Raw genomic sequence first — 16,166 nt, forward strand, 5'->3', positions numbered from 1 at the left:
TCAACTCTAAATTGAACTGTGAAGTCACAACAAACGAATTGTTTACCAGATCACATCAAATGATATTCTAGACTTTGAAGTAGCAAATATGGTTTAAGAAAAGTGTGCTATGTATTCTTGGTAGTTTAAAAGAATCACGTGAAGGCATATAATAAACATATCCAGGCATCAGTAATTTCTGTAGAAATATGTAGCTTGGTAAACAGTGCCCTCAGTGGTGGAAGTATGTAATTTAAGAGGCATCATATTTTTAAATAGTTGTCCATCTGCAAAATGTTATCATAGCACCCAATCAAACATGAAAAGTGAATCATAAAACTTTTTCATTTTAAGTGTTTCAGTTTAGTAGATGGCTCTCAATTTCAAACATTAAAATTCTACTGCATTTGAAAACTAATGGAAATTATCACCATCTTGACCACAATTGTGGGGCATAGAGGGCGCTGTAATGGCTGTAGTACCAAACCTCAGGTTCACAAGCCACAATATCAACTTTTGGACAGAGTGGAGCCGTTACCAAATAGTGTTTCTTTCTAATGAAGGTGCTGTAACAAGGATTCCTTTCAAATAATTTATCATAGAGGGAACTGTCACATTCTTAGTGTCACACTATTTTGGCATCATAGCAGCATATCACTGGATCACGTACAAGGACATTGTTGGTTGTTATAGCAACATTTAATTATCCATTTAGAGAGTATGGCCAAGTGTTCAAAAAAGGTATACTGATAAACGGAAATAGGCAAAAACGATATATCCACGGTGTCATGAAAAGTATACAGTAATTTGAAAATATTTTAATTTGTAATCATGAAGATATAGATACTGTGCCTAAAACATGAGGGGTAAATATTTCATTCATACATGGCCTTGCAAATGAACATACAGTTGGGGAGGCTTATCAAAATTAGAGAGAGAGTCCAAAATACACAAAAAGAGAAAAAATACCAGATTCAAAGAGCATCTATGTCATGGTGAGTGACTTGTGTCAGTGAGTGTGATAGACAAGATATGAAATTACATATAGCTTGGTTAGTTTGTGTTACCATGGTAACAGTTTGTGTTACCATAACACTGTTTGTAGCATTGGCAAAGTACTGTTTTCACACACCGTATCAGCTGATATGATGCAAAAGACAATTTAGTCAAGCTGGTCAAAGTAACTTAAAAAAAACATCCATAAATTGTTTAAAAAAAAGATCCTGACAATATAATGTACACAGCAATAACAAGCCTACTACCACTATTTAACAATGGTTTATTCCACACAACAATAGGCAGATTCCAAATTCTGAAAAGATGAGGGCAATAGGGTGCAGATTTGATGAGTGCTGGGCGAAGGTTTTGTGAAAGTTTCTGATTTTCAGAGTTGAGAAAGTGGAAAAGTTTTGACCAATTTATGAAAAAACTTTGAAGAACAACAAAAATGAGGACAATAAATGATATGAGTATTTGGAAGGAGCAAGCAGTAAAGTTGTTAAATGACGATTGTCCGACATTCTGTGTAGGAACTATTGGTGGTAATTATTGCATTTAGAAATTATACATGTGTACTGGACTATCTGTACAAAGTGCTAGGGGAAACATTTACAGTGGTAAAACTGGTTAGTACAAATTAGAAGGGTGAATTTTGTCAGAAATGGTGGATTGTCGGCCTTTCCAAATGTAGTACCGATTATTTTTTGGGAAATTTTCACTTTATTTTAAACATAGAATATCAATAAGCAAAGAAAGTATTAATGATGATAATAATGAAAATTCAAGCAAATCATTAAAATTTACTCCAAATTTGCGAAATTTTAGCTCCAAAATTATGGTGGGAAACAATTGGAAAAAAGACAAATTTTGGCGGGAAAAATTTTGAAGGAAGACATCAACAAATTACGGCGGGAAAACTGATGGAAGTATTCACCAGGCATTTTTTTTTTGTGGGGGAAATCATAAAAGCAGTCGCACAATGTTGTCATTTTTACATTATCTTTCATACAGTTTGCACTTTTAGTACACCATTGCACCGATATGTTGGCTGTGGTCTTTCTTTTTTTTCCTACTTTTGTGGATATTTACCAGTAGTCTGTGTTGTGTGTCATTTTTTGTATTTGTCCTCTCTGTAGATGAAAAATAAAAATCCTTACAACCCTATAAAATGCTTCAGTCTGAAGTTGTTTGTGTGTGTTTGCCTTTTTCACCCACTATTATGGTGAGAGGCCGACAAGTGTGGTATTTTATGGAGATGTTCATGCCTTTTCAACCACAATGGGCGAGGGAGCTATTGCAGTGGGTTCCGTCTGTGCATTACTTACTTTTCCGGCATGCATCAGCCGATATCCGTCGTTAGAGGTATGCTGTCTATTCAGACATTGACATTTAGCCTTGATCTTCATCTTCAAGGTCAAATTTGTACAATAACTGCCTATAGAACAAACCAGTTTTGGGGGAACTATGTCTCTGTTCAAAGCTTATGTCTCATGCATCAATTGTTAATGCATTGAAATGAGGATATGGAGTTTTAGTTGTGTCAGTGTACAATTGAATCATGTAAACCTACACTGTGAATAGACCATTACCCGTCTCGCGGGAGACGCCATTGAGTGCATAGCAACCACATTCGGGTGGTCAAGCTGAAGTGTCAACCGCTTAGCAACACCATTGTTCTCGACGTCACGTACAGTGCAATACGTATGATCATGGAAGTATACTTCCATGGTATGATAGATCAAGGGAAGCAAACTTTTAAAGTATGGTTGTAAAAACGATGTGCGTATGTGAAATTCATAACTAGCCGTCAGACGTGACGGTGATTTTTGGCCGTCTGGGCGCAGATGAAGAGCGGTTGAGATTGACAGTTTCAACATGAACTTGAAAATATTACTAGAGTTGAATCCACTCGAGGATCGCAGGCCCTATGGTTGAAAACTTGCATGTCAGGTCGCGAATATTGTATTCCTATTTTTAAACAACGTCTAAAATTTGATACAATGTCATAACTTTTCCATAGACTTTTTATACGTCGCGTAGCGTCGTCTAAAAACCAACACAACAATGTGTACGCGATCACTTTACTGTATAACGTGCTGTTAATAGTTGGCAATGATGTAATTCTTAGTCCGTAATTCGTCAGCTAAATTCGTCAGGGTCCGCTAAAAACTTTGAAATCGGTTGAGAATTTTTTTCGCTGTCTTTGATTTTATCATATACATTTATAAATGAGCTATATATATGCATTTAAAATTAAAATTTAGAGATACTATGTCGTTTTATTTTACGAATTTGGACTATGAGTTCTACAACATGTTCATCGAACTCAAGTATAAACATGGCTGACACGTACACGTGTTTCACGCATCGCCGGTGATTCCCAATTCTAGTTCCTGACGATTGTATTCCGATTTTACTCTAAGTTATCTTCATACAGTACTAGTCTAGTTCATGACGACCGTATTCCGATTTTACTCTACGTTATTAAGGTAGGGTAAAATTGGAATACGGTCATTGGGAACTAGACTGGTAGATATTGTTGTATGAAGATAACATGTGGTAAAATCGGAATACGATTGTCAGGAACTGACTATGATTTCCCGATCTGTGACGATAATTAAGAACTTTTCAATTCTGAACTCTAGGACCGAAACGGGACATTGGCACTCTAAAAATGTGTAAGACTTTTAGCTTTCGTCCGTATTTGTCAACAGCGTAAATGTCAACGGTTCATAAGGGCTTACGGCTGGTGGATGTGTAGTAGTACTACGCCACACTTCATGTGCATTGCATTCTAATATACTTATATTGAATATTGGTGACGGGAAATGTTTCCACCATGTACATGTGTACTAATAATCAAAACTACTCGATTTTGCTTGTCATTAATTACCATTTCTCAAGATTGAAATATTATAGCCATCTAGTATGCTGCATAAGTTTGGCACTGACAACGTATTCCCAGAAATGACAGTCAGTTCGGAAATATAATGACAGTGTGACACTGGCGTATTTTTCTTTTAACTTGATGTTGACACGCTATATTTTCGCAACATGCTCTTTAGTTCGTGTACATTCAATTTTTCAATGTCTTCCATGATGACTTAGGATTGTAGATGGTCACAAACGGTAGTATTTTTTTCAGACTAATGCATTGACTTTCATATGAACAACATGGCCACTCCGCAAAGCTTGACCTCCGTAGCAACCGTTGCTAGGTTATTTGCATATCTCGCGAGATCTGCCGCGAGACGGAAAATACTCTATTGGAGTCTCAACAGAGACATACAAAATAATAATTAGAGTAGATTGGAATTTGTTAGGGGGTTCTAGGTTGGGCAAGATATATAGGGTTGTTGTCTCAATATGGGGTTGTGGTTGGGTAATAACTCCACAGTAACAATAGTCTAGTCCCTATACGGTATCACTAACATTTACACCTCCACTCACAGTATAGTCAAAGTAGTTACACTAGAAGTCCTGAGATGCATGAATGTCGTTTAAAATTCATCCACAGCCACCCACACAGTCATTAACATCATGTCTTTGTTAATCAATCACAAAATTCTAACCAATAACACAGTCCCTCATAAAGTTAGTGTTTATTGAAGCAGTTATGGAATGTCAGCTCAGGATGCTTCTTATACACTGTTTACGTCACAATATTGAGGATCACTGATTGGATTAACAACTTTTTGTGCCGATTTGAGTGACTTTGACTAGACATGGTTTAGTTAGAGACAATGTTGGCATCCAGACTACAGCGACAATTCATCATGACATCCATTGTGGAGAGCAGTTATTAATACATATTTTAAGTGTTACTGAGTTGCATAGTGCAGATCCATATACAGGGGGATGGGGGAAGGGATGGACGACGACTGCCTGAGGACCTTAACTGCACCTTAAGCACTGATCATGTATTAGTATAATATGTCATGTGTACAGGGTCTTGTTATAGCATTTCTGTTAATACACCATTTGGATACCAGGGCTCAGAACATCCATTCAAAGTAAAATTGATTTTGTAGGATGAGAACTAAAATAGCTTAAAAAACCCCACCCAAATGTAAAATTTTTTTTTTTTAATCTTACACTGAACTATTGACATCTCTCCTTAATTGCTTATAAATAACAGCTGCATAAAGATGGTACTCCTCGGTTTAACAAGATATGATAAACACAAACCGGAACTATTCTTGTAACATGTACAGTAGTTACTGTATACAGATATTATCTGGCTATGAGAGCACTGTGGGCTGTTATGTAGTAACTAATACCCAAGGCTGAAAACTGAGGGAATGGTTCCTGCATAACAGCATGAGGGGGTAATTTGACGTCTAAAAGTCCAAATAAACCAGGTAATAAGTGTTTTATAACACATCACAATCTCAGTCACATATTGTATCTATACTCAAAACAAATCCCTAATAAGATGTCCATGCTACATGAATAATGCCCTACGGAAATTAGAAAGTGACTAGTTCTCATATATGCAAATGGAGGTCACTATGGGTCAATGGTCTACACCATGTGAAAACACTGAAAGTTTCCAAAAAATGTACACTTGAACTTGAAGTGGACACAAATAATGTACAGCATAGACTAAACCATTCTACTAGGAGTGTAATCAATAAAGTACAGCATAGACTAAACCATTCTACTAGGAGTGTAATCAATCATTGGTCGCAACCAGAAAAGATATATCATTTCCAAGGCTCTTTATTCTTACCTCTGTTGTGTAAAATAAACGATTATTTGTTTTAAATACTTTTCATGTCACCTTAATGATGATTTCCTTTATACAAGCTTGGTCATATGACAGGAAGTCAAAATACCCTTTTATTATTTATACTACTACATTTTTCTTATTCAGCTTGTCTTACTAAACATAACAAGTTGATAATGACAATTTGAAAATCGACACAGTTAGCCATACCCCCAAAAGCTTTTAACTGAATACTTCCACAGCTGAGAAGTCACAGTGGCAAATGATTCCATAATTTTGAAAATCAAACAGTCTGACGTACACAATCACTCTCTGCTGGAAGTAATCAACTGTGGAGGTATTCTGCCAATGTCTTTTGTTTGGTGTGTCTAACTTCATAGATTTTTAAACCATAATTATTAACGTGCTAAGTTTTAGCAAGACCAGCTGAATAGGACGACTGTAATCAGAGTTAGTCATTCAGTGCCGTAAAAAGGCTAGAACAGTTCAAGAGCTTTCAAAAAATGTACACTTTACAGGGTTTATTTTGTGATTTATAGTTTAATTAGAAAACTATATTTGTCAGATATATTTTGCATGGTCTATGATGTCATACTGATTATTGTACCCAGTAGTGTGTTTCTATCATGGCTTACACTGTAAGATATGTCATGATACTCCACCCTCAGGGGTTGACCGATGTGTGAGGGCGCCCTGTCACAGCATACCTTACAGACTACCCATAGCTTACTGAAAGAGATCTCACCAAAGTAATATTTGAACACTGAAAGCATTGACAGATAATGCTGACATTTGACATGTATATAAAGTAGAAGTGTCATGGAAAGCAACAAAAATTTTAAAAACCAAACATTTACTTTTAATGTAACTCTAAAATATCATAGTTGGTCCAAACATCAAAATGAAAGTTCTTCTGTTAGTGCCTGAGAATTTTAAATATTAACCTTTGGACAATAAAGTCATTCATTTCTTATATTTAAAATAAACAATGTTTTTGTCCGTCTTATACATTACAGGAAGGAGATCTGAGATGCTACAAGTTTTGATGAACTACCCAATCTTCAAAAAAACATACACATTTCTTACTAATTACTAAAATGATATAGGATTGGTGTTTCACTCATGTGACACTACAGTTTTTGACACAGAGATAGACATATTTCAACTCTAGACTAACAATAACAGAGACACAATAAACACAGCAGGATACTTTGCACAATCACATTGAACACTGATAAGTATTGCTATTCTTTCACAGTGCAGTAAAAACAGGCTTCTAATGAAAACATTACAGATGGAGTTGATGATTTTAATGGCTGCAATTGTTTATTTTCTAACAGATAACAAACAATTAAACTTGACTATTTCTACATCACCACTGTGCACAGCACCTATGTAATTGTTTCTTTTGCATAAAAAATTGTCTTAGGCATTAGGGTGTGTAATAAATGTCATGTTACATGAATGAAACACCAAGCCTACATCATTTTAGCTGTAATAGATAAATTTACATCTCATGTTGACAATTTCTTTTCTTCTTGCCTTTAAATGTACTGTTCTGTGATAAAAATGGTGAAACTCTTGATTACTTGATATCTCATCTCATCAAAACTACATGCCTATGGTGAATCCCCTGTACTGATTACATTCTATTTGTCTGTAGGTTGGCTAGCTTTATCTTTGTTCCATTTTTTATCACTATCTCCATTTCTCCCGTGTCGTTCTAACTCTTCATCTTCTAGTTCATACGCTGGTCGGTACCTCGTTTTTCCAAAGACGTCTACATACTCCAGCAATGGATTCTGGGAAGTGTTGCTCATACTACCTAATGAGGTGTACCTAAAATTCCACAAAAATAATCAAACAAAATGGAAATATTTCTGAATTAAAAAATGGTCGGTATACTCTCTTCCTTTCTTGAAAGACATTTTTCTAGCACACTGTATTATCAATTTGTCCAATGCAATGGCATATATTAAAAATGAATATTAAAATTTGCATAAATGCACATCTAAATAAATCATGAATATTATCAATTTGCCTATGGGGTAGGTAACAATGATGAAAGGATTATGTAAATGAATGTTTTAATATGCAATTTCATTATTATGTAAATGGTTCATGAATATGTAAATACATTTTGCATAATTATTCAAGTTACAGACTTTGCTACTTTAGAATTCAAATTATGCTGAACCTGTTAGGGTTTTTTGTCACTTAGTTTTTATTTCTTATTTTACACTATGAAAGAAGTCTTTAATTTCTAAGATTTGTTTTGCAAAGAAGATGAGGAGTTACTTACCCCCTATCGTAGAGTTTACAATACGGTAGACTGAGTTGCCGTAGAAACGTCCAAATGTCATGGTAACTCCAAAGAAGCAATGGATTGACACGCATGTACTGCGGCCAATCAGGGTCCGTCATTGTAAAAGCACTCAGTTTGGCTGTAAATGACAAACAAAGACATGTTAAGAAATCTATTTTACAACTGTACAATGTTTTGTATGACACCAGTGACATTCTGTAAATTTCTGTATCATTTTTTTAATATTCTTTATAAACAAAATTGTTAGAAATGATCCTTGGAAAGGAAGCAACACAAGAGTTCTGCTGTCTTTATCTACATGTACAGTAGTGACTTTTTATCTACATGTACATAGTAGTGACTTTTTATCTACATGTACATAGTAGTGACTTTTTATCTACATCTACATAGTAGTGACTTTTTATCTACATGTACATAGTAGTGACTTTTTATCTACATCTACATAGTAGTGACTTTTTATCTACATCTACATAGTAGTGACTTTTTATCTACATCTACATAGTAGTGACTTTTTATCTACATCTACATAGTAGTGACTTTTTATCTACATGTACATAGTAGTGACTTTTTATCTACATGTACATAGTAGTGACTTTTTATCTACATCTACATAGTAGTGACTTTTTATCTACATGTACATAGTAGTGACTTTTTATCTACATGTACATAGTAGTGACTTTTTATCTACATCTACATAGTAGTGACTTTTTATCTACATCTACATAGTAGTGACTTTTTATCTACATGTACATAGTAGTGACTTTTTATCTACATCTACATAGTAGTGACTTTTTATCTACATGTACATAGTAGTGACTTTTTATCTACATGTACATAGTAGTGACTTTTTATCTACATCTACATAGTAGTGACTTTTTATCTACATGTACATAGTAGTGACTTTTTATCTACATCTACATAGTAGTGACTTTTTATCTACATCTACATAGTAGTGACTTTTTATCTACATGTACATAGTAGTGACTTTTTATCTACATCTACATAGTAGTGACTTTTTATCTACATGTACATAGTAGTGACTTTTTATCTACATGTACATAGTAGTGACTTTTTATCTACATGTACATAGTAGTGACTTTTTATCTACATCTACATAGTAGTGTAGTATAGACTTTTTTATCTACAAAAGAATACAATAGCGGAAACCAAGCTTTCATCTCACTCGCGACAATTTCCTCACGCCGATTCCTCTCATGTGTGGGCAACTTTTAATGAGAATTTGGTCATTTGTGGCCGTGAGCCAAATATCTAGCATGTTTGATATGTGATTTTTTCTTCATGTGTGTGTCTGAATGTAAGAATTCACCTCATGACTTACAAAATGCTTGTGCCCAGTCTAAAATACAGGTGAGTAACTTCTACATTAATAACAACGGTATTTTCATGATTTTAGAAGACAAATGTGTTGATATTTGACCTAAATACCTGTGGCTATTGCCATAGCGAAAATATTCAACAAGACGTCGTTTATTGTGTCACAGCATGAGATAGTTATCTCATTTGGTATAGTTTCATGACTATACTATTCTCGATTTAAGTAAAGCAAGTTATCTCATTTGGTATAGTTTCATGACTATACTATTCTCGATTTAAGTAAAGCAATGGCTATGGGTATTTTGGCCAATGATTGACATGTTTGTCTTTTAAAATCATCAAAAAAACAACAACATAATTATTGATGTAGAAGTTACTCACCTGTACTTTAGACTTGGCACAAACATTTTGTATTTATGTGATCACCATGCATGCGCTCTTAATACGAGAAAGTCGTTAGCAGAATACTTGCATTCAGACACACACATGAGGAAAAAATCATGCGAGGCCAAAAGTATCAAACATGCTAGATATTTGACTCACGGCCAAAAATGACCAAATTCTCATTAAAAATTCCACACTCAGCTGATTCCTCTGGTGTGCACCTGGCTTAAGATATCCACAAACTAAACGTATTATTGCGATATGTAGATAAAAGCTAGTGACGAGATATTACTTTTAATTAATTATACTCAGAGTCACAGCAGAATGGCATTTTTATGACTTCCATAATCTTGCTGTGTTCATTTTTGAGGACTTCCAGTGTTTACACTATCTTGATTACAGGGTGATTATATCCACTCAACAGAATCACCTTACACTATCTTGATTACAAGGTGATTACATCCACTCAACAGAGACACCACTATCACCCATTTGTGTAATCTATCAAAACAAGCAACGATAGTTTTAGTTTGTGTCTATCTTAGTAAGTTGAAAGTACATTTTCCACAGTAGTACTACAGATCCCTTGTACTTACTTGAGTAAGGGTCACTTTTTCTTGTTCCCATCAGAGTTGCTTTTATTTGTGGTTGATCTGTCTTCAGTTGAGTGAGGGCAGCCTTCATACCTAGGTTGATCTGATGGGACTCTAAGTTATACCTAGTGAGAATAAACACAGATTCTATCACATGATGCAAATATTTTATAATCCTGTCATGCTTTATATACTGATAACGACATGATCTATTTCAACCTATCAAGTCACTCTTTCTCTATTGAAACTGATTTTGTCAAATGCGTTCTGAAATGAAGTACGCCCTCTTGTGGTGACGATACTCAGTATAAATTAATCACATGTGGTAACCTGCTGGAATAGTGCCAACTAATGGAAATATAAATTTGTGAGTGAAGTACTTCCAGAAAATTTACTATCAAAGTAAGAACATACATACATACATACATACATACATACATACATACATACCTACCTACCTACCAACCTACACGCACGCACGCACGCACGCACGCACGCACGCACGCACACACACACACAAACACACACACACACACACACATACATACATACATACATACCTACCTACCAACACGCACGCACGCACGCACGCACGTACGCACGCACACACACACACACACACACACACACATACATACATACATACATACATTACCTTTTAATGTAGTTTTGTATAAAAGTTTCAACTTCTGGGAAAGAATCTCTACCTTGTATATACAAAGCTTGGAGTTGTTCTTTATGTTCTGGGTATTTCCTATCAACATAGAAATACAATAGTAGTTACATTCAGATTGAGTAAACAAATTACAGCAAATACACATCAATGCTAGAAAGTGTCTCCAATATGGCAAGTCTGAGAAATGATGTATTATATGGACTGACAGGACACATAGCTTGAGCCAATTGTAATAGTTCTCTCTTTGGAGACTAAAATTAGCTTCTCTTGATCCTCTAAACATTATAAATACAGCCAAGATAAATTTAACCCCACCTAGCTTTCTGCCTTTTAACAGAAAAATTCAATCCTATCACATAGGCCAAAAGAAAGAATTGTTTCTGATTAGGACAGTTTGTATAAAATGGTGTTACAATGGAATTTTTTTTTTTTTAATTCTTAACAAACCTACCATTCAGTCTACTATTTATGGTAGTTATTGTTCTTTTTATTTTAGTACTTTAGAGTAAGTGTGTATGTGGGCCAGAAGTCATTTGCTTGTTCATGATTGTCTTCACTGAAGTAGGGAGGATTATTTTTGTGTTTCCCCATGGATCTGCAGACTGTATGGGCTGGAAAAACACACGAAAAAAACACTGATGCGAGAGTATGACCAGAAACAATATTTTTTGCCATAAGTACATACCTTTTTACGACTGCATGAAATAAATGTAACAATACAGTACAATCCTTGCCTCCATTGAAACCAACACAAACTTCATCAAGTGTATATCTCTTTAGACATTCTTCAATAACTTGGACAGACTTTCTCACATTTTCAGTAAATTCATCTTTGTTATTCGATTCAACAATCCCATAGACTTGTTCCACTGCTTTAGACACTGGGTCTTTTTCAAATTTGACTATTATTCCTGTAAGATGAATATCAGAATAGTTAGGGTATACAGGGATGTAAGTCATTTTATGTAATGGTTCACAGCATTGAATATCAGAATAGGTAGTGTATACAGGGATGTAAGTCATTTTATGTAATGGTTCACAGCATTGAATATCAGAATAGGTAGTGTATACAGGGATGTAAGTCATTTTATGTAATGGTTCACAGCATTGAATATCAGAATAGGTAGTGTATACAGGGATGTAAGTCATTTTATGTAATGGTTCACAGCATTGAATATCAGAATAGGTAGTGTATACAGGGATGTAAGTCATTTTATGTAATGGTTCACAGCATTGAATATCAGAATAGGTAGTGTATACAGGGATGTAAGTCATTTTATGTAATGGTTCACAGCATTGAATATCAGAATAGGTAGTGTATACAGGGATGTAAGTCATTTTATGTAATGGTTCACAGCATTGAATATCAGAATAGGTAGTGTATACAGGGATGTAAGTCATTTTATGTAATGGTTCACAGCATTGAATATCAGAATAGGTAGTGTATACAGGGATGTAAGTCATTTTATGTAATGGTGCACAGCAGAGATATCCTAAAAAAATCAAAATTTGATATTTCTCTGAAATTGAAAGTAATCGTAGGTGATGTAAAATCATGACATGACTCTCCAGAACTCATAGTTTAAGAAACTCTATTTTAGGAGGTGGTGTTCCCCTTTAAAAGTATCAGGTCAAATCAGAAAAGTAGGTGGTAATACCTACATGTATAACGGAGACCCACTAATCTGACTAAGGAATACACATAGTAATGGTTAAACAAAGAATTTGTAAACATAAATTCCAGGACAAAATAGTCGACTAGAAACTGTGGCATAGACAGTTGTTTTTGTTGGCTACTTTCCCTAATCCGTATCCTAAATGTATGAATATACAAATGATATACATGTTGTCACAAAGGGGTGCCGATTTTAGGGTGTGGACCTGAAAATCAATTTGACTGGATTTACCATATTATGTGTACAGGTGCATAAATATACTATGTATATGTTTCTCTGAAATTGAAAGTAATTTTAGGTGATGTAAAATCATCAAACGACTCTCCAGAACTTTCACTTTACAGCTAGAGCAGTTTTATAACTACATGTACAATCACATTCTAGTAGATTGTTGATATTCTTACCTGATGGTAGCATATCTATTAGTTCACTGTGTGCTTTATTTAATATGTCTTCATTCAGACTCTCTAATGTTAATTTGACCCTGTAAAAACTGTACACAATAAAATCACAATTGGTTAGTTGGTAAGTTTTATCATCTAATTTCATATAAAACAGTTGGCCAGAAATTTGTTTCGGTGTCACTATCTCAAGACAATCTAAGCCAAGAATTTTGCTCTTGGACGGATTGTGTTGGAAGTATAAGGTATAGAGCGCTAAAGACAGTAATACCAAGACAAGTCTCTGGCCTCTGGGCTTGATATGCAGAGCTTCTTGAGATAGTAACATCAAGACAAGATTCTGGGCTATGAACTTGAGTAAAAAGAAGATCACTATAGCATGAATATTTTCTACTTTTGTTTAAAAAAACTCCATTTGATGAACAAAAAAATTTGCAAAAAATTAATGTACCCTAGGTTAATATATCTGAAAATCAAAAATTGTACTTGCGGTCATAACATGTTTTGGAAGTGAATCTCAAATTTTTACTGATGTCTTGTCGATATTGTAGTACAGGTCGGACAACGTGTCTGTGAAAATTTGCAATTTACTTCCAAAATATGTTTTGACTCTGTGAGTAGAAATTTTCAATTGTGAAATCATTTTTACATGATTACAAAATTCTCCAGAAAAAATGCACAGAATGTATCAGCCTACCTTTGTTAAATGCAATGTGGTCTGAGATACTAGAAACAAAATTATATACCTCTACCTGACAACAGACAAGAATGATCCAAAGAAACGCTATTTGCTAATTTTGTTAAAAAGCTGAGTCAGACTATATTTTCATATTCCTATTTAGATTGTAAGATATTCTATATAATTATGGTAATATAAGTGTATAAATATCAGCACACAAAGATATATTTGTAATCAGGACAAGTAATCACTACAACATTCTCAAATTTCATCAGAAAAATCATGATTATCTTACTGGTTGCCTAGTAACCTCTCTTTTGTCTCTGGTTGCTAGCAGCAACACAGCCCACAGCAGAGATTGAAATTTGATAAACTGTGCTGAAGTATTGGTTTCAATGGAAAACAGCTGAAGCTCAGCCTTTCACAAATGTTATTTGGGATTGACGGTAACGCAAGTTTATCATCTTTTTGTCCAAATTTTATATTTCTGCTTACATGTATCAGTGTAAAGCCAGTAACTGCAATTTTTTGCGTTTTTGATCAGTTGTACCAGTTGAATATATATACTAATCCATTCACCTGACAGACATTGGTGTCAAAGGTTAGAGTTGAAAGGTCACTTACCTATTGAACCATTCTGGATATGACCCTAACTGTACACTGTCTTTATATTTTGCATTGAAACTGTTTAGAATTGAAGCGATGGACACCTCATCTGAACTCAGGTAGATTTCACGGAGATTGAACATAACTTGAGAATCTTTGAAATTATCCTGAAATGAATAACAGAGAATTTCAATTTTAAAATTGTGTCTATATATAAAAGTATTTATATGTATGTATGTATGTATGTATGTATGTATGTATGTATGTATGTATGTGTGTGTGTGTGTGTGTGTGTGCGTGCGTGTGTGTGTGTGTATGTATGTATGTATGTATGTATGTATGTATGTATGTATGTATGTATGTATGTATGTATGTATGTATGGTATGTCTGTCTGTCTGGATGGATGTCTGGATGGATGTCTGGATGTCTGTCTGTCTGTCTGTCTGTCTGTCTGTGTGTATGTATGTATGTATGTATGTATGTATGTATGTATGTATGTATGTATGTATGGTATGTCTGTCTGTCTGTCTGTCAGTCAGTCTGGATGCCTGTATGGATGGATATATGTCTGTCTGTCTGTGTGTCTGTCTGTCTGTCTGTCTGTCTGTCTGCCTGCCTGCCTGCCTGCCTGCCTGCCTGCATGCATGCATGCATGTATGTATGGTATGTATGGTATGTCTGTCTGTCTGTCTGTCTGGATGTCTGGATGTCTGTGTGTGTGTGTGTGTGTGTGTGTGTATGTATGTATGTATGTATGTATGTATGTGTGTATGTATGTATGGTATGTCTGTCTGGATGGATGGATGTCTGGATGTCTGTCTGTCTGTCTGTGTGTATGTATGTATGTATGTATGTATGTATGTATGTATGTATGTATGGTATGTCTGTCTGTCTGTCTGTCAGTCAGTCAGTCTGGATGTCTGTATGGATGGATGGATGGATATATGTCTGTCTGTCTGTCTGTCTGTCTGTCTGTCTGTCTGTCTGTCTGTCTGTCTGTCTGTCTGCCTGCCTGCCTGCCTGCATGCATGCATGCATGCATGCATGTATGTATGTATGGTATGTCTGTCTGTCTGTCTGTCTGTCTGGATGTCTGTGTGTGTCTGTCTGTCTGTCTGTCTGTCTGTCTGTCTGGATGTCTGTGTGTGTGTGTGTGTGTGTGTGTGTATGTATGTATGTATGTATGTATGTATGTATGTATGTATGTATGTATGTATGGTATGTCTGTCTGGATGGATGGATGTCTGGATGTCTGTCTGTCTGTCTGTCTGTCTGTCTGTCTGTGTGTATGTATGTATGTATGTATGTATGTATGTATGTATGTATGGTATGTCTGTCTGGATGGATGTCTGGATGTCTGTCAGTCAGTCTGGATGTCTGTATGGATGGATGGATGGATATATGTCTGTCTGTCTGTCTGTGTCTGTCTGTCTGTCTGTCTGTCTGGATGTCTGTCTGTATGTATGTCTGTCTGTCTGTATGCATGCATGCATGCATGTATGTATGTATGTATGTATGGTATGTATGTATGTACATGTATGTATGTATGTATGTATGTATGTATGTATGTATGTATGGTATGTCTGTCTGTCTGTCTGTATGGATGGATGGATGGGTGTATGTCTGTCTGTCTGTCTGTCTGTGCGTGTCTGTCTGTCTGTCTGGATGTCTGTCTGTATGTATGTCTGTCTGCCTGTCTGCCTGTCTGTCTGTCTGTCTGTCTGACTGTCTGTCTGTCTGTATGTATGTATGTATGTATGTATGTCTGCATGCATGCATGCA

At 35.3% G+C, this 16,166-nt stretch overlaps 1 protein-coding gene across 2 annotated transcripts in view; it reads right to left on the reverse strand.

Annotated features, from left to right (window-relative positions):
- Positions 1-4,566: 4,566 nt before the first annotated feature.
- Positions 4,567-16,166, reverse strand: part of LOC144447947 (FAD synthase-like) — a 22,305-nt gene continuing 10,705 nt past the window's right edge. Inside the window, exons 6-13 of one of the 2 annotated variants that reach the window (XM_078138062.1) lie at positions 14,402-14,550; positions 13,102-13,190; positions 11,707-11,932; positions 11,001-11,099; positions 10,349-10,470; positions 8,010-8,151; positions 7,329-7,546; positions 4,567-7,276 (exon numbers count right to left, since the gene is read on the reverse strand). In XM_078138062.1, the coding sequence (XP_077994188.1) occupies positions 7,357-7,546; positions 8,010-8,151; positions 10,349-10,470; positions 11,001-11,099; positions 11,707-11,932; positions 13,102-13,190; positions 14,402-14,550 (1,017 nt within the window). In that variant the 3' untranslated portion in view covers positions 4,567-7,276; positions 7,329-7,356. Of the gene's footprint in view, positions 7,547-8,009; positions 8,152-10,348; positions 10,471-11,000; positions 11,100-11,706; positions 11,933-13,101; positions 13,191-14,401; positions 14,551-16,166 lie in introns of both variants that reach the window. The other variant, XM_078138061.1, reaches the window with a different exon arrangement.

This window comes from Glandiceps talaboti, chromosome 17, assembly GCF_964340395.1.
Source record: "Glandiceps talaboti chromosome 17, keGlaTala1.1, whole genome shotgun sequence".
Classification (NCBI taxonomy): Eukaryota; Metazoa; Hemichordata; class Enteropneusta; family Spengelidae; genus Glandiceps; species Glandiceps talaboti.